This window comes from Wasmannia auropunctata, unplaced genomic scaffold, assembly GCF_000956235.1.
Source record: "Wasmannia auropunctata unplaced genomic scaffold, wasmannia.A_1.0 LD335828.1, whole genome shotgun sequence".
NCBI lineage: Eukaryota > Metazoa > Arthropoda > Insecta > Hymenoptera > Formicidae > Wasmannia > Wasmannia auropunctata.
This window is the reverse complement of record NW_012027062.1, coordinates 2,487,355-2,506,631: the sequence shown is the minus strand read 5'-3', so window position 1 is coordinate 2,506,631 and position 19,277 is coordinate 2,487,355. Positions and strand designations below refer to the sequence as shown.

At 33.9% G+C, this 19,277-nt stretch overlaps 1 protein-coding gene and 1 long non-coding RNA gene across 4 annotated transcripts; both read left to right on the top strand.

The window, feature by feature from the left end:
- Positions 1 to 1,642: 1,642 nt before the first annotated feature.
- On the top strand, positions 1,643 to 11,120 carry LOC105455962. 3 transcript variants are annotated; one of them, XM_011699691.1, is made up of 7 exons: positions 1,643 to 1,722; positions 3,633 to 3,807; positions 5,032 to 5,149; positions 5,268 to 5,412; positions 5,493 to 5,580; positions 5,942 to 6,311; positions 6,992 to 11,120. In XM_011699691.1, the coding sequence occupies exons 2-7, from the start codon at positions 3,647 to 3,649 to the stop codon at positions 10,985 to 10,987; spliced, it is 4,878 nt and encodes a 1,625-aa protein (XP_011697993.1). In that variant the 5' UTR covers positions 1,643 to 1,722; positions 3,633 to 3,646; the 3' UTR covers positions 10,988 to 11,120. The 3 variants fall into 3 exon arrangements, with proteins under 3 accessions (XP_011697993.1, XP_011697990.1, XP_011697992.1); XM_011699688.1 differs by having other exon boundaries at positions 1,643 to 1,872; XM_011699690.1 differs by lacking the exon at positions 1,643 to 1,722 and adding an exon at positions 2,281 to 3,002.
- Positions 11,121 to 11,492: 372 nt separating this feature from the next.
- On the top strand, positions 11,493 to 13,106 carry LOC105455963. The gene is made up of 3 exons (XR_975191.1): positions 11,493 to 12,225; positions 12,491 to 12,634; positions 12,802 to 13,106. It is a non-coding gene; the product is annotated as an uncharacterized LOC105455963 (long non-coding RNA).
- The last annotated feature ends 6,171 nt before the right edge of the window (positions 13,107 to 19,277 follow it).

The window sequence follows — 19,277 nt, the reverse complement described above, 5'->3', positions numbered from 1 at the left end:
CGTGCATCGCACTCTGAATGCGGCGCGGCGGCCCCGACGATCTCGCCCGGCATACAGACCTCGCTCAGGCGCGAGGTATTGAACCCGGGATACCCGCAAATCCAAACGTGATTTCGAAGGCAGCTACGGTCTTAAAAACACAAAGCGCTCAAGCGGCTGTTGATATCGATTGTGCCATTTTTGTGTTTCGGAAGACTTTTCTCTCCATTTTGCATTAAACACACACTTAAATGACTCTGTTAAAGCCTCTATATTAAAGTATCATTTCACATTATTTTCGATTGCATATAGAATCACTATATTGCAGCGAATTCGATTTAAATTTTTGGATCCAGCTTTTCTCAATCATTTTCATTAATTTTAATGACTTTTCTTAATCCTTGAATCTGTTTGCTATTCGAATCGACGTGAGTCAACGAGAGCATAGAGCGAGTCAACAAGGGCCACCATTCCCTCTTTCGATAGGGTGAAACTGTTGGGACAACGGATGTCGCCTTTTTACCTTCCCCAATCTTCCCACCCTCCATTTTTCCCAACTCATAAGTCATTACTGCATGGTCAACGATACAACGGCGTGGGATTGGTGGGAAAAGTGGCGTGCGCTCGCACACGCTTATACGCGCCCCGATTATGCGAGAGAGCGCGCGATTTCAAAACACAGTCCGTCGACTCCGCTCCGAATCGATCGAGTCGCTCTCCGATGCTCGCCCGAATTCTCGCGCGCGTCTTGCGGCTATGTTAATATTCCCGAAGTGCGTATCGATATCCATTCAGCAGGGAGAGAGCGAGAGAGCACTCCGGCGCTCGCTCGAAAATTGCGAGCGGGTATTGGATTTGAGTACCATCTCTAGGCTAGGCGGCTGGATAGTAGGCTAGCGCGCGTGTGCCCCGTGCGCCGCAATTACTTAATTGCTCGTATCTGATTGGGCCCGCCGCGGGGGAGGGATAACGGTGTCCTCGGTTCGTGATTTGCGCGCCGCGCGTGCAACGCGCTTCCATTGGCCGGGTTACCTGGGCGGCCGACGAATCAGCCATTCATTTCTGGAACCCCCGCACTACCGGCGCTAGTAAACCCCGAGAAAGAGAGAGAGAGAGAGAGAGAAGAGAGGAAGCGAGAGACTAACGGTGCCGAGGTATGAGACGCGCGCGCGCGCGCCTGAGAAAGGGGAGAGAGAGAGAGAGAGGAGGGGAAGAGAGAGAAAGAGAACGGCGAGTATCGAAGTTTCGAATGCGCCCGACATCGATAGCTAGCCGCCGTCGCCGCGCTGCGGCAACGCCGCGGCGCGTCCTCGCGACAGTATGACTAGTATGAGGCCGACGCGTTCGCGTGTCGCAGAAATCGTAGCGACGAACCAAGAGGAAAAGAGAGAAGCGAAGAGAGACGAAAGAAAAGGGGTCGAAAAGGGGGGAGGAGGAATAGAGCGAGCGCGAGAGAGAGAGAGAAAGAGAAATATCATCGTTACGAGACAGAGCGCGTCGTGACAAATGCCGGATAACAGATAGAAAAAGAAGGCATTGAACAACGCGCAGGGAGGGGAGGGGGAGAGAAAGATTGAGGGAGAGGGAAGAACCGAAGCGCCGGTCGGCGGCGGAGGGGCGCAGGGCACGCTCTCTCGCGGTATTTACGCCAAGCGCCAGTATCAATATGGCCGTTGACGTGAGTGCAGTGTGTGCAGAGACGTGGACGCGATAGTAGTCTCGGTTCGATCCCCCTAACATGAGGTATACTGCGACCAGGAGGGACGCTTTTACGTAATACCCGGATATAACGAACATACCCGGCACGTACCCGTAAAATGAACTGCGCCGCGCCCGAGGCGGCCGCGACGGCGGCAGCCGCCGCGAGCGGTGAGCAGATCGGTGCGGTACAAGGTACGTGGTGCATCGTCCTCATCGTCGCGCGTGCGAACAACGTGTTACCGTCTGTGCCTGTTCGACCGAGATAACCGGGGCGACGAGTCGTCGATGTTTACGAGAGAGAAAGAGAGAGAGAGAGAGAGAGTCACGACACGAGACACCCCACGCTCAAGCCAGACAGAGATCTCGGCCGCGATCGATTCGCCGTTTGTCGCCGCTGTCATTCAACCGTACCCGTCTGTCGCGTCGTCCGGACTCCACGCCGCGTCCCGAGCGTAAACGCCATCCGCGTGGACCCCCCCGTGGTCATTCGATTCGCTCGCTCGCTCGCTCGCTCGCTCGATCGAAGGCGCGTGTGTGTCGCGCGTGTCGCAGACGCGTGACTTCAATCACTTGCCCTTCGTTTTCTTCACGAAAACGCCGCGCGACAAGGAGGAGCCGAGTTTTGGAAGTTTTCGACGCCGACGCGCGGCACGACGCGTAGGACGCCGTCGAGGACGTGACTCGAAAAAAACGGAAAGTGTGGTGCGTCGACCGTGTGATGAGGGAACGACCGCGCGTTTTCGTTCTACGAACGAAAACGAGAATGCTTTTGTTTGAGACACATCGGCAGTCTCGTGCTCCGAATTAACGCACATCTCGACTGCAGCGCAACCGTTTGCTGTGTATTCTGGCTTCCTGAGAATAATTACGCCGGGGAGTAGCGAACGTGCCCGAGGGTTTTTCCACGAATTTGCTGGTCGCCTGACGTCCTTCCAAGACACAATCAATACGTCCTCGGGATTTACTATCGATGTGTCCGCTCTTTCGCTACGACGACACCGCTTTTGTCAGCTTTCGTGCTGGTGATTCGTGAATTCGGTCGATCGATGCGGCTTCAATTCAGGAATTTCAGAAAACGGCCGTACGAGTCTCAGAAGTTTTAAAAGTCGGTTTTTCATGGTGACTTCGAAGGCATGCGAGCGAGGCTATAAAGTTCGGTCTCGCCCTCCCCTCGAAACTACACAGTGAAACGGCTCGGAAAACGTGGCATTCAGCTGTGAACGTTACAGAAATATACAACCGGCTTTTGGGCAATTTATAGTCTTCATGGGTCCCTCTCTGTCTCTATCTCTCGGCACCTGCCGCGGCAGATGTTAAGAATGGTCAGGGTTGTAAGAAAATGATGGGTAGTTAGGAAACGTGCGTGAATTACTTAAGAGGATGTAACAATTGTCGATTTTTGTGAACATCGCCGAGAAAGCGTCTTTTTTTTTTTTCTTTCTTTAATCGACGCGACAAATTCCGCGTTTTAAAATGCTTGGTTGAACGAAATGCTCTACTAATAGATTCCGGCTAACTCCGATAAATCGGATTATATACGGCACGATATCATCCGTATCGATCGGCAATTAATCGCTTTCTCCAAGACCGTTAAAATCGACGACGATTTCTTAGTCGGTGGTACCATTTCGAACAAAAGCGCTTCCGTAATCGGTAAAATACGATATATTCTAATCGCAACGAAGATATTTTGGCTACATTCCGAAACGTTGCTTTCGAGGGAAAATTTTACTGAAAAGCTGTAGCTCACGTTACGTATGCTACAGATTTTTAGAACTTTCCTCGAAAGCAATGTTTTGGAATGTAGCCTTGATATTTTATCAGTTATCGATATTTTATGTTTTGATACGCCCTTCGTCGCTCTCGATAACGCGTTGTTCGTTACTCGCTCTTTTGTGTCTTATTGTGACTGAAACATGTTAAAAGATTCGCACGTCTGAATTGTTGTTTAGATATCAAAAACGCAATGTTTAATAATGAAGGAGGGTCTAAACTAAACAGTGACGATGCAAAATCAACAATTATAGAGTTATTTCCATGGGTCTCAGAATTTAAGAAAATGTGCAAATGTATATACGCAGACAAAAGTATGGCTTCTTTGGCAGAGCTTATGCAGTACTATATCAGGTAATCCCACACTCATTATTTCATATAACACGCAGTTCACCAGTATTATTATTCTGAGCACTGGTGTCATAATACTATTGCATGTGTTACAACATACGTTCGTTGTGTAGCAATAATTGATTTCTGTCTAAAAATAAGCAACAGATCTATTTGCGTGAGAAAGGTGAAATTTCCGTTATTGAACAACTTTGGAAAACTTTTAATCAGATTATATCCAGTCGAACAATGTTATGGTATTAATATTTTATTGAAGCGTTGCTAAAATATATTTTTCTCGGATAATATCGTATTTCTCCAAAATAATCTTTCTACAAAAGATAATTATTTCAACAAATAGCTGTTGTATTGTAATAAAATTATAATAAAGGAGGGGAGAGTTACGCACAATTTAAATTAAAAATTGCTTTAGAGGCGATAAATGTTATTTAATAATTTTCAATTGCGAAAATAATAATGATCTCAAACTTTTAATGAATTTTTGAAATAAAAAATAATATATAATTCAAAATTGAATGACAATATAGTGTAACAATTCTTGTGATAATATAGCGACAATATAAAATAACAGACTTTTGTAGTGTAATTAGTTTTTGAATATCTCATTTTTAATAATTTACTGTTGCTTTTTTTAATTAAATTGCAAATTATTAGCTACTCGCGTTACATACACACACAACTTCCTCTATGCGATATCATTATTGAACTGATCTTGAGGGTCATCCCGCTATTGCATTGACCCTCTCAATTACTTAATCAGATAGTGTCTGAAGGTCAAAAAAATATTGTTTTATCTATTATACAAGCAATATTAAAAATTCTAAAGAAAGTATTTAATCATCTATGTATTAACAACATAATTTACAAATGCACAAAGAGTTTATTGAAAACATATTGTTTCATTAACACATTTCCATTTTACAAAATGTCACAAACTACTTAAATTCTAATATCGCGCATTATAAAAAAATGTCAGTGCTTGTTGTTTGTCCAGATAATTATAAATGATATGTATGTTAAGAGTTATAGATTAGTACATTATAAATTATATACTTACATATACGCATACTTATTTGCTTTTGTGAATGTGCTTAAACATATTTATTTATTCATTCTCTGCACAATCCAAGTTAATTAAGTATATACACAAACGTGTTTAGTGTTACGTTTACAATAATATTATACATTTGTTATGCAGCAAATGTATATGTTATATTTTTATTACAGAAATGTAAGTATCAATGTGAATGAATGTTATACAAAGTCTTTACGAGCAGCAAAGTTGAAGGATTCTATTAGTGAAACCTTACTTTTGTTCTTATATATCTATCGCGAGCTTTCTGAGGTAAGTTTAGCAGCCTATTATATTATATCACATTTGTGTAATCCTCTTTTCACTGTACACAGCTTTCTGTAGTAACGCTATTCAAATTTAAACAAACAAGATTTATCTTTTTTTTCAGGACCGTAATAGATCTATTTACTTAAATAATATGTCTGATTTATTGGCGTTGTACATAGATATGGAATTAAAAGCTTCAAAAAAAAGTAAAGAAGATCATAACAGAATTTGTACAAGACTTACTTCTTGTCTTTATGTATATTTAGGTATGTATCTTAAATGTTACTTAATTTGATTAAATTAACTGATTTAATTAGTAATAATAAAATCTTTATATTTTATACAGAACATTCCACAGAGCATTTGTTAGATACTTTGATAAAGATACAATTTATGTGCCGGGGTTATCACCGTATTTTAGATCCGTTAATAACGTAAGTATATAATTTAATGTAAACATTTAAACGGAGTTTAATTTAAAACTATCGACATTTTTTTTGCTTTATATTATTTTGATTATTATTGAACAATGAGTTGTTACATAGAGATTTATATATATTATTCAAAATATTTAATGTTTAAATAATTAATTTTTTTATATTGTACGATTATCTCAAAGTTCTTTATTATATACAAATGTATTTTGTGCAATTTTGTTTAAATAGATTTTAGTTTTCACTCCAAAAATTGATATTAAAGATTGAAATATATTTAAAGACTTATTTTTTAAATATAATTTTACATGTGTGTAAAGTTTCTCATACCGCTATATCTATTTCTATTACTTGATTTCAGAAAAGTAATTAAAAATATTCCACCGCATCCCGAATCAAATATTATGTACATTCGTTATCTTCTTATTTATTGTCTTTGGAGAAAGATAAATAGCGATATAGCCGTGAAAAGTCAAATTATTACAACCGCAATTGCCTCTCTGGGAGCACCACCAGCAGCTTTCCCACCATGCGTGTTAGAAGATGTATTACCGAAAGTGCCAAAGTGTCAACCAAATTCAGCAAAATATCTAATGCAGCAGAAATTTGACATAAGAAAATGCTGTGAATTATTTATACAGTTCTGTAGAGAAAGCAGAGGAGGTACATGGCAGCAAAAAAGTAAAAATGCATCTACAATTCCAAGCTCGTCCAAGAGGACTTTACAACTGGTACGTACATAGTGACCGAGACTTATTGTGACACTCGTTAATGATATACTCCTGAGATTACTTTAAGAGAGAAGTCTCAATAGAATAATGTATCATTTTTAAATAAAAAATGTTTAAAATTGATCAATCAAATTTTTCCGAAATTTGCGCTTTATTGTACAGTAGTAAAGCTATATCTAAAATTATAGAGAATTATTTAAGAATAGCATTGATACTTGAAAATATCTTCATTATTGTGCAAATATTTGAGCTTTTGAATAAAATGAGTTATTAACGAGTTATTAATGAGTGTCACAGTAGATTATTCTATATGTATTTTATCATTATCATGTTTCTTATAAATATCGTATGTTTTTAAATATTTAAAAATTATTTTGTTTTAAACATTATGTTAAATCTTATTTAACATGTGATATACAAGTGAAAACTTTTATGCAAATTATTAAAAAATCTTTATACAGAATCCTTAGTTTGTTGTATGTATCATAATTAGTAGAGCTTTATATATGTAACAAATAATAATAAAAGTTGTACATATAAAGAGTTGTAAAATATAGAAGAACTTTTTTTAATATACAGTTTAATTTTTTTTGTTAAGAAATGAAAGAATTTGCATAAAGGTACTGGATTAAAAATAAAATTATTCTGACATAGGAATAATGAGTTGTATATATTTTTAGCTGGAAGTAACATCACGCGAAAATAAAAATATCGACCGTATCGAAAATAAATTTGTTTCTTCAAATAAAGATGTAAAAAATAATTCTGTTTTGTCAAATAATTTAAAGTCTTCAAATTTAACAGAGCAAACAAATGTTAAACCTTTAGGCACAATTTCTACAAATATTTCTGTAACACGTACTATCTCTAAATCGATGAAACCAAAAGTGCTTCCACGGAAGAAGGCTAAAAAATCTAATAAGATTGTAATAATCGATCTTACAACTGACATCGCTTTCGAACGATGTATAAAGAAAAGGAAATCGAGAAAAGTTGCATGGCTCGAAGAAGCTAAGAAGAAACTTGACGCAAAGGCGATAAGAACGTCACGGAAGATTAAGAGTCAACAAATGGCGGAAAATGTAAACTCTTTGAAAAAAATAACTCTTAATCAGCAATTGGAAGATTTGCTTCAACCCGTACATGTCACAGAAAATACAACTTTGAAGAATGATTTGAGCGCATCTATAAAACAGGATATGAAGTTAAATAACGAAAAAATAAAATCCATAATGATGCAACATCTTGATGCAAAACATAAAAATACATCAGTCAATGGTAACACAATATCTACAAAACAATCGGTAGACATGAATAGCAATGGCAAAAGTGAAACTGTTGGGATGCTGCGTCGCACAGTCTCTTCTTCTGTAATCGTTGATAGACCACAGTCTAATAAACCTAAAGTTTCTAAAAATTCGTTATTGGATATTTCGAATGACGCTAATGAAGTTAACAAACGTCATGTTAATACTTTGAAAGCAAAGAATAATGAAAAAATAAACGATAGGCATAATGCACAGACTGTGATTAAACGACTGATAGAACAAGACACTCCGCCTGAAAGTGAAACCTGTAAAAGAGTTGAAAGTTTAAGGAAAATCTGTGATTTAGGAACAGAGCACTCTAAAACTGTAAATATTCCTCCTTCGATATGTGCCCAAGATGATTCCAAAGATGAAGATGATAGCTCTAATCATAATACTAACTATCTTAGTACAACTAAAGATATATTATCCCCACATGAAATTTCATCTCTGGAGCATTGCAGAAACACAAAGAATGAAACAAATAATGAAAAAATGGAAGATTCTGGTGACAACAATGAGAAACGTATGCAGGAAAATATCCGTGAAGCGATAAATAATGAAATACAGTGCTTGAAATCAACTACAATTGATAGTGAATTAAGTAAAGAGAAATTTGCAGTTTCCACGACAGCAGCTGAAACTCGTACCACGACAACTGTAAGTAATGTGGAAATATTAATAAATGATGCAACAGAATCTGACCAGTTGCAACAATCATTCATTACTGAAAATACAAGACAACATCCGCAGGAACCTGAATCTCAAGAAAAATTTGTATCAACAAGTCACAATGTTGCAAATAATACTGTAAGTATTAGTGTAATGAATGGAGACCATTCTAATGTACAAACAGATTTAAAAGTTGGTACTTGCATCGAAGTAAGCGACGATATAAGAGATAGCAGATTCTCTAATGATAAAATCAGAGAAACTATTTTTGAAAATCACACAGCTGATAAAAATATTTCTAATATCCTCGATATGTCACTGTGTTCAAAAGAAGAAGGAGTCAAAGAAGTATCGACTGATAAGGAAGATATCGACCTGAAAGCAGATCATAAAGAAAACGCAGAAATCGACTCTAACAGGAATTGTGGTAGGAAACATAATATAGAGGAATTAGGAAGATCTTCTGTACTGTGCAAAAAAGTTGACCAAATGCATGATGATAAATCACCGAAAGAATCATACAAGATATCGCATACGAAGAATATTCAGGATTCGTCGGAGGACAAATGTATCATTCAAGATTCAGAATTGCACGATAACATAGATGGGCTTTCGTTATTAGCCAATGTTATCGCGAGTCAGCATGTGTCGCATTTGAAAACCGAACGCGAATTAAGGTATGAACAAATCAAAGTCAAGGATTACGCGTCGTTAAGAAACTCTCCTTGTAATCAAACTACCGATGATGACGAAGCCGATACTAATGATTCATCGAATACTGTTTCTGAAATTTTGGAGAATCCAACAGCTGAGGTAATTAATAGAATAGTTGGAATTTACCCGGAGGACGCGTTAGACAAAGTAGCGCTTCATGTTGAAGTGACATCGACAACTGATCCCGATGATCGCGAAAGCGATCCGAGCGACAGCGTTTCGCATATTGTTGAAACTACTCTCAATTACGAAACGGACACAATATCTAACAATTTAAGTATGATGGAAAACAATGTGCAGTCAATAAAGGAGAATACGAACGTTATATTAAACGGTGAAACAGTCGTGCTCTTACAAAAGTCTCCCAATAGTAATTTATACATCATCAATAAAGCGGTGGAAAACGCAAGGGATCACAATAGCGACGACGAGAGCTGTCCAATTAAAGAGAAGAACTGGATGATCCCGCCGGAAGATTGCGCATCGTTCGAAGTTGTTAATACGTCAGAGCATATTTTGTTTAATTTGGATATGCCGCAATACAACAAGGAATTATCGTGCCAAGAAAATAAATATTCCGTCGGAAGGAACAAAGGTATAAAGATCGAGCCCGAGGAGGAGAGCAGCTTGATGAGCATCACGGAAATGAAATCTTACGGCAAGAAGGGTTCATTGTCGGCCGACGTGTTACCCGCGACGTCGCAGATCTATCAGGACACGAACGTCGCGAATGTGAGCATCAGCAAGTCGGTCGATAAACGAAAATCCAAGTCGATTCTCACTTACAGGCAGAACATTAAGCAAGAGTTCAGCAATCATATTGCGCCGAATTGTGGGATACAGGGGTGCAACGGAATACATTCGCATCCGCACGAAGTGATCGACCCGCAGCATTCGTTACATATTCCGGTCACCCATCCCACGACAATACCCTCGATTTACGGGAACTGCGCCGCCGGCACAGATCTGTGTATGCCGTATCACAAGCATTGTACCTCCGTGTCGTGCAGCTTACAGATCAATTCCACTACTTCGCTTCGTTCCCACACGAAATCCGCTAATTCATGCGGGAGATCGCACTGCTCATGTCTAAATTGTACGTATGACCTAGTCGCGCATTGTAGACAGTGTATACACCCTGCCACGGACTCCCACGTGTCTTGCATTGAAAGTAATTCTTATTTTTTGCCCACACATTCATCAGTACAAACATCCGCCGTCCAGGAGCACGATAGGACAAAAAGCGAAGCGGTAATAAGTAAATTATATGACGATCAAATATTGCGTAAAAGAGTATTACAAAGTAATACGTTGGAGAAGCTGGATGTGCCGCCGGAGAAGTTATTCAAGAAGGATATGGAGAACAAGTTGCCGCTGAAGAAGCGATTGAAGGCGCACGCCATGATGTCGATGGCGTATGAGAAGGTGCCCATCAAGACGGAGAAATTGGATAACTATCCTGGAATTCCCATGATGTCCATAGCAGCCTTAGAAACGATAGACGGCACACAGAAACATCCAGCGCAAATGATTAAATCGTCATACGAGTTGTCCCCCAACGAGGAGGATAATCCACACGGCAGCTATCATTTCAACTCGAGTATAGTGCGAAGGGATTACTGCAAAGATATCCACATCTCTAATACACATCATAATCTTACGAAAGAAAGTACAAGAAATCACGAGCGCCAGTTTCGACCGAATAGCGATCAGTCTAACGCGGTGTGCCTGGAAAGCTGTCAGGACAGGACACTTGCGCAGCACAGAGATGTCACGAATGCAGCATCTCCGAAGCATATGACAACGGAGACGATCGAGCAGGATAGCGCGTGTAAAAAGGCGAAGAAAACGCAGTCGTCTATTAGACAAACGAGAAGCTCAAAAAGAAACGTTCCTAAGGTAAATTATTGTTACACCGATGTTGATCCAGAATGGAATCCGTCCGGTGAGTCAAAACGAAGACGTAAGAAGACTAGTCGATGATCAATACTATTTCATTACGAGAAGTCATTGCTGTAAAAAAAAAAAAAGACCGAAAGTGGAAGCAACCTGTATAGAGGATAAATGTGTTCTTCAAGCTGTGGCACTGTAAATCTGTAAATATTTGTACAAAGCGGAAGCGAAAATAACTCGTCCTAGGAAGATTTAGAGATAGATTGTTCAGCAGCGTGTTCAAGATTAGCGTCAGCGAAGAGATTAGCTATATAGAAGACTCCTGCATAAAATATTTTTGATGTTTGGTTAGATATCGCTAGAAGCAAGTTGTAGAGAATTTTATTCCGTTAAGCCATAGTTTAGATGTTCCCAGTTGACGACAATATGTCAACTTTGATGTGATTTGCGGTCACATGATTACATCTTTGACGGAAAACGTTACATTTTAAGATAAAATTATCATAAAATTGAAAATATTTGTTTTAAAATTAAATTTCCAATCAATTATTTCTTTTTACAATGTTTTATTTGATGTTTCGTTTGATTAACACAATTTTGTATTTAATTTAAAATTATTCCTTGAATCAATTATTTGAAATGCATTAATATTGAATAAAATATTTCTTGTTGTTAAATTACTCTTTTCGTTCTTTATTCGTTAACATTTAAACTCGTAATATTGTGCTTGTCTTACAATTAGTTGAAAGTTTAGTTCATGCTTTCGTTGTACTGCCTCTTTTAAAAAAGCAAATATTAGCAAGTAAAGATGACATTTTTGTTAGGAAATTATGACCTTTTTTTTTATTGAAGCACTTGAAAACGCCAAGTCAAATCATAGCGACGCTTTTAGCATAAAAGCTAAGATAATATGTAGTAAGACGAACTTAGTAGGAGTATATACGTGATGTTGCTGTGTTGTTGGTTGCGCTTTTCGCGCATTGAAATTTCATGCGTTCTGATTTTTGGCTGTCGTAACTGGATATGTCTAAACTGTGGTTAAACATTGTCTCTCTCTACCCTTGTGATATTGTAAATGATATAAAGCTTTGTAAGATAATATTTAAATTTTAATGTTTTTCTATTGTCACGGTTGCAGCGACGTTTGTCGCAAACTATCATTTTCTTAAGCATAAAATTCTTTTCAATTCTTGTAAAATAAAATTAAAGTTTCTGTACAGTTTTTCGTATAAATATGTATATATATAAATATATATGTGTACATACATAATCAATGCCAAACAGAAACTTATTTGATGGAAACATTGTGAAGTAATATCATTTTTAAGGTAAGGTAATTTTATAAATAGCATGTTCATTTGACTTGTGTTTGTTGTGTAAAGAATGTTTATAGAAAATGATATAAAATCAAACATAAAAAATATGTATAAATATGTTTACATAGGTTATTAATTATTAATATTGTTATGTTATTTCTCTTTACAACTACTACAGTTGTAGAGTAGTAAAAAAACTGCGGATATGTTATTACTAGGTATATTTTATTCTGCACGAATAACTTATGATGATAATTATATATGAATTTTTCTCCAGGTTCCTGAAGGATACAAATTTAGATTCAGGAATATAATAAGACCAGGTTGACGATTGAAAGTTAAAAGTGTATAAAATTTAAAAATCCAAATTTTCATTGAACATAAACAGGATACACAACGTACCAGGAGCATGTTTGCATAGGTAATTCTGCAGTAATCATGTGTATCGTTAATATCTGATAACAAAATTTAAATATTATATTTCGTAGTTAATTAATGATCATAATAGTTTTTTCCGATTTGTAATGATTTCAAAAGATACATGTATGGTTTCACACATAATTTTATAGCGTATGTCTTGTATTTCAGATTAATTACCCGCTTATACTTGAGTAACTTCGGGCAAGTGTTTAATGCAAGCACATAATGTCAATAAATTCGCCAAATGGTGCAAAATTATTTGTATTGCCGTACAATTATAAAAACTGGAAATGTTTAATTTCTTCCACTTTATAATCTGTCCTCTTATTATATAGAGATGCAGCCCTATATTATATCAAGGAAAAAAAGCTATTGTTTAATATAAACTTATATACAGGTACCTATCAAAATAAGTAGAATAGTCAACCGATTCGTACGATAACAAGAAATTTCAGGTCCCGTTGAAAAAAAAAGAAGAGATAGTATGCTACGTAATTGAAAGTAATCCATATATTTTTCTTGTAATACTATAAATGTCCATCTTTCGTTAAAACGCGAGCTACGCGAGGGCTACACGAGCTACGTATTCTAAAAAATAAGATGACCTAATCGAGCTTGATAAATAAAATGAAACTGAGGCATGCAAGGAAAAATGCACAATTTAGATATCGATAGTTACCAAGATAAAAAAGCTTTACAACTAGCAAGCATCGTATAGCTTGTTCCTACGTAATTATTTAGTATTTCAGTTCATATGTCTGGAATCTTGCTTTAAGAACCGATTAATATTAATATATGGCATTTAATTAAATTATATTAAATTTAATATGAATTTTATGAGGTAAATTTTTAAGAGAACGATATAATTTTTTAAATGCTATATATTATATTGTAAATGGTTCTTATGCGGAAAAAATTGCTCATGCTCATTCAATTCTATATTTATATATCTTATGTTAATGATTTCAGAGTATCTATTACTATTAAACTCTGTTCTTTGTTATGATGTGTATCTGATCTGAACAAATTAAGTCACATTGCAATCCCTGTGTTAAACCTGAACCAGTCAGCATCACTATATTATTCTAATATGAATGTCCTAACTACGTTTAATTATTTCGAGATAGATTTGGTTCAAGTAATGCATAACTTCAGTGCCATATCCCTATACCTGATCTCATATCTGTGATCATTAGCTAAGCAGTAGCTAACATTTTGTTGTACAAAAAGGAAATGTACCTTGTTAAGTAATCTATTTGATAGATTACTTGTCACTGTCACACTTGTCATTGTTGTACATTTATTCGTCTTCGTAAAAATGATTGTAGTTAGATTTCTTTTTTTATTGTAGACTGCTGTACCTCTTATGTTTAGTACACAGTACTATTTCCCTTATTTTCAATAATTTCAACTAGATTTTAAACTATATTTCCTACACTTGACTGAAAGGCGCGTCTTTTTAATTATCGATAATGATTCTTATTGTTACTATTTATTTATTAATTTACAATGCGATAAGTCTGATAGGCTTAAGTTTAACACAAATTTATAAGTTACTATAGCTATAAATAATTAGTTCATCAAAATTGCCAAAAGTCTTCATACATATGGATCGAATATAAATAGATCATTAATCATAAATAAATTATTGTACGCATAAAGCATTTATTAAGGAAAGTCTGACGTCTTAAACATTAATCAAGTTAGTATAGTAAACTTTACATCAGATGCCTCATTAATTCGTGTTCATCAAAAATTCAGTATTGTGTATGCGTAGAACGTCTCTTTCGTATAATGATAAATAAACCTGTATTTACCTATATTTGTACATTATGTGCATTACATAAAAATGTCGACTGCATAAAATCGAGGTGAATATACTGCACATATGGAAATAATATATTTACCTCTTTCTATATTATACTCACTGAAACTATAGATTCATCGCTAATACCTATCTATGAAATAAGAATAGAAATGTTAGAAACTCTCACACAACAGGGTAAAATATTAATATGCTTTTGATGCTTGCAGCATCAGGTTCATTATATTTTACATAAGTATGTATACTTATTAACTAAAAATAGAACATAGTATACCTCTGAACAGGGTAAAAGCGAAAAAAATATTCGGCAAGCTTACAAGGTTCGTTAGTTCACATAATTACAGGTACCTCTTTTAATCAGACACTCATTTATTTTACAAGTGTGTCTAATTATCACAACTTTTCCTTTCAATTTTAGTGAAGCGTTTTTGTTGTACGTCAATAGTAACATCGTCCAAGATTTGATTGTAAATATATTTTTAGACATATGTTGGTTACATCCAAATATGTATATTATAGGTATTGCAATTACTTTTCTATGCAAACAAGATTAACGAGGTTTCAGTATCAGTTTCCGTACATATATATTCTATATCCTATGCTAGATAATAAAACAAGTATTTACGAATTAAATATACATAGTGAGAGAAAATGTATTGAATGCTTCTAAAATGGTAGTAATTAAACGATCATGCATATACCAAATTCTGCATTCTAACGAAAAATAGTATATTTCTTTTGAAGAAAATTACCGTAATGTTTTCCAGAACTGAATACTGAGTTTTCAAATTGATTTTGTACGTAATTATTGCGCGTAATAAATGAATAACTCGAATGTATTAAAAATTGAACTTTTATTTTTCTTTTTTTTCAGTCTCTGCATTGTTGTACATCGTGGGTTTAACTTATCACAATACAATCTTTTTACACATAGAACGCAATTAATATCGAAAAATTAATTTATCGTAGATCTACATATATATATATATATATATACAATTATTGAACTTATACATGAAGATTTATGAACACTTTCATGTAAAAAATATTAATAGTTCATACATAAAGATTTGAATTCGATAAAATTAGGAAAGATGTATTACATGATTCACAAAGTACTCGACTAAATATCATTATATCTTTATTAATCTAACTGCATACTTAAGTATTTTACGCAGCATGAGCGGTAAGCGAGTGAACTTATTTTAAAACCGTGTGGAAGCATCGTCTAAACATATTCTGCCTTTCATATTAATACTTTACAAAGAAATATAACATAATACAATTTGTATAATTTGATAGACATATAATGAGTTTGTATATTATCTCAAAACTCCTATGCATATGAACATAACCAGGTCTGACTTCTTTTAACAAATTTGATAGAAGTTCCTTACACAGTACACATACAGTATTTATTACATAAATATTTTGTATATATAAGAATGACGGAAAAAAAAGATACAGCTGTGTTCTTAGGCCTAGAGGATAAAGTTGTAAATAAATAACATTTTACTATAAAATTTGCAGAAGAGGATTAGAATTACGTTTTAAACCGCTGACATGTACATTCAACAAAAACATGTACAATATAATGCAATAAAGGAAACAGTTTTAAAGCTTCCATTGCACTATTCCCAGAAAATAAATCTTCACCAAATGGGATAATATCATTGATTCTATGACGAAGCAATGTTATTGCTTGTGTAAGAGTTGATATTTATTTGTTATTTATGTGTAATAATTATTTAGTAATATACTGAAATGTATCATATTGAAATATATATTCGAATGCAGTTTTTTAAATATACGTTCATTAGGGCACTGTATTCATTTAGGATAAAACTAATAAGAATATCCCTCTCCTTTCGGATAAACTTCATTCTAGAGAATATATTTCATTTATTTACTATCTACTGGTTGTAAACTTTGAATTATGCAATCTTTCAAATTAAAGTATATATATATATTTTTGTTTGTTTGTTTGTTAGAATATAGTGTGTCCATTCAGTTATGTGTGAAATAAACTTTTCTATAATATAAAATATCCGAGGTATGTAACGGAATAAATTTTCATACACACTCTACTCATATAGAGTGTAGAACATGTGCTTCAATTTATAGTCATTTTATGTATATACTCTTATGTATAAACAACTTTGGAGATGTTAAAATATTTTCTTTTACAATTTATACAACGTACTTTACACATGCAATTTAAAATAACTATCTATTTTGCAAACATTTACACACAATTATATTTTATTGTTTCTATTTCGCTAAAAGTACGAAATCTTTATTGTTAAAAGAATACTTATATTCAATCAGGATTTTAATCAGGAAATTGATATAAGGAATAAATTATCTTTACAGTAAAAATATACCAAGTATGGACCTTCTAATTTTACTTTATAAAATTTATAGTTAAAAAATAAAATATGTGAGAAAATGAGAATGTAATTTTTCTTAAAGATTCTTGCCATCTTTTATTACGATGTCAGATGCGAGGCGAGCAAAGCTACATGAATTTTTAACGATTCACAATAACAAATAATTTTTTATCTATCAAATTTTTAGTTAAGACAAAGCGAATTCCGAAATTGCGATTCTGCGATGATTTGTTGAACTTAAATCAGTATTTAAACCGCATTTTTTAAATTTGCTTTATCGAAACTATTCACCAAAAATTGTTACTTAAATAATTTTTTTTTTTTTTTACATAATCTATAATAGCATCGTCAAACTTCAAAATACTGTTCAATATTAATAATAGTAGGTCTCCCTATCAAGAGGTTTCTCTTACCTACTTGTATAAAATATAAGGTATCATAAAATCAGTCTCTACATTTAATATCAATAGGAGAAATATATATAACAGATTAAACATTTCATTACTAAATGTCATAGGATTCTTCTTTGTAAAGAATTTGTCAACCTCGTTGATGAGATAGAATTCTTCATTTAATAATTATGCACAGAATAATATTTATAAGGTTGTTTCTTTAAATATATCTCAAGTTACCTAATAAAAATAATTATTTAACAGCTAAATAAAAAGACTTTATACAAATTATGATTTGGTTCAGATTTTTATATGTCAGAGAAAAGTGCAGTAAAAATAAATTACATAAGAGAGTAAATGTCTTTTTATTGCCAAATAGCAATAAATGCGCACAATAAAATATTTAGCGACTCAGTTTCATCTATTGTACACATATTATTTTGCTAATAATTCAATTAAGCTAAAAAAAAACCACAGGAAAACAGTATATATACTAGTTATACATAATATATAGAAATTATTACTAGTTGTGTTTATTTGTATATATGTGGCTTTATCAAACTATGAATTTTCCGGATTATATTAAATAGTAGTATATTCAAAGCACAGTCTCTTCTAGTTTCAATAATTAATATAATTGTCATTAATTATTTCCGCCCTATGTAAAATTTAAGGTAAAATATCTTGTATTTTTCTTTAAATATAATAATCCGGGTAATAAAATTTTTTTAGTAGTTATTCCTATTAAATCTACTTCTGCAATAACTTCGGAAATATACCTCAGAAATTTAACTTTTCAGGGTAAATAAGATTACTACTAATTAGTTTCTCTTTCTCTTTAACACGTACTTCGCATTATTCATATATTTACTTAATATTTAAATGCAACTATAAAATAATATACGTGCGTGTGTGTATATGTATATATATACATAAAATACATATCTCTAAAAAAAATCTGTCAGAAGTACTTCTTGACCATATGATACAATAATCTATAATCATAACGAAGCATTACTTAAAAGAGCTGTTTTTGTACAGACTAATCCTATTCTTATAGATTATGTTTGAATAACTGTACGAGATTTATATCGCGTTAGAATTGCCACCTAGACGGTCATTCTAAACCGGAGACAAAAAAAGGAAATAAGTTAAGTATGCATCAAAAGTTTCATTATATAAATTGTCAAAACGAAATAAATCCAAAAATATAAAATAAAAAATGACTAAATAATAAAAAAATAAAACAATTTTAAAAATTAATAAAAAAAAATTAATTATACAAATAATGATGTAACGGTCAAAATAAATATATAAATTAACTTTTTTCTTAATTTTTTTACACAAATATTAATGCTTTGATATTGCAACAATAATAAGCTCTGTTTTTAAGTTTTTTGATAAATTCGTAAAATCCTTAACAATTTATATAATGAGTATACATATTTAGTTTGAAACGCCATTATTCTATTTCATTCTTCTCATTATTAGTTTTTTTTCCAACGCGGAAATTTTTTTCATACGGAATTGTTCAAATTTATTCTTATTTTTATGTTTTTGTTAAAAATTATGTACGACATTTACATTTTATGCAACCCACAGGAATAATAAATTCCAAAATTCGGAAATAAACCTTTAAAACTCAGAATCTCCCCTAGATGGCAACAATACATCGCGTTGTGATTTAACAACTTGGAAGTTTTGATGATGGTAATAATTTTCAATATCATATGTCCAATTTTTATTTTTATCATCAAATTACGAGACTTAGCGCATTATGCAAGTAGTTAAAAATTGGCGACTTCTTCAGGATCATAAATGACAATCAATCACGCTGTAATAAACAAATGTAAACGGTAAACGTAATTTCTTTATTATATTAAGCCTTTGTATGATCCAATTTTACTACACTTAACAATTTATATCAATTGTTTTTATCTTACAAAATATAAAAGATAACATCATAGATCTGTTATGTATCCTTTAATCGTTATTTAAATAAAGTAAAGCATATATAATTTTTTAAATACTTTTTTT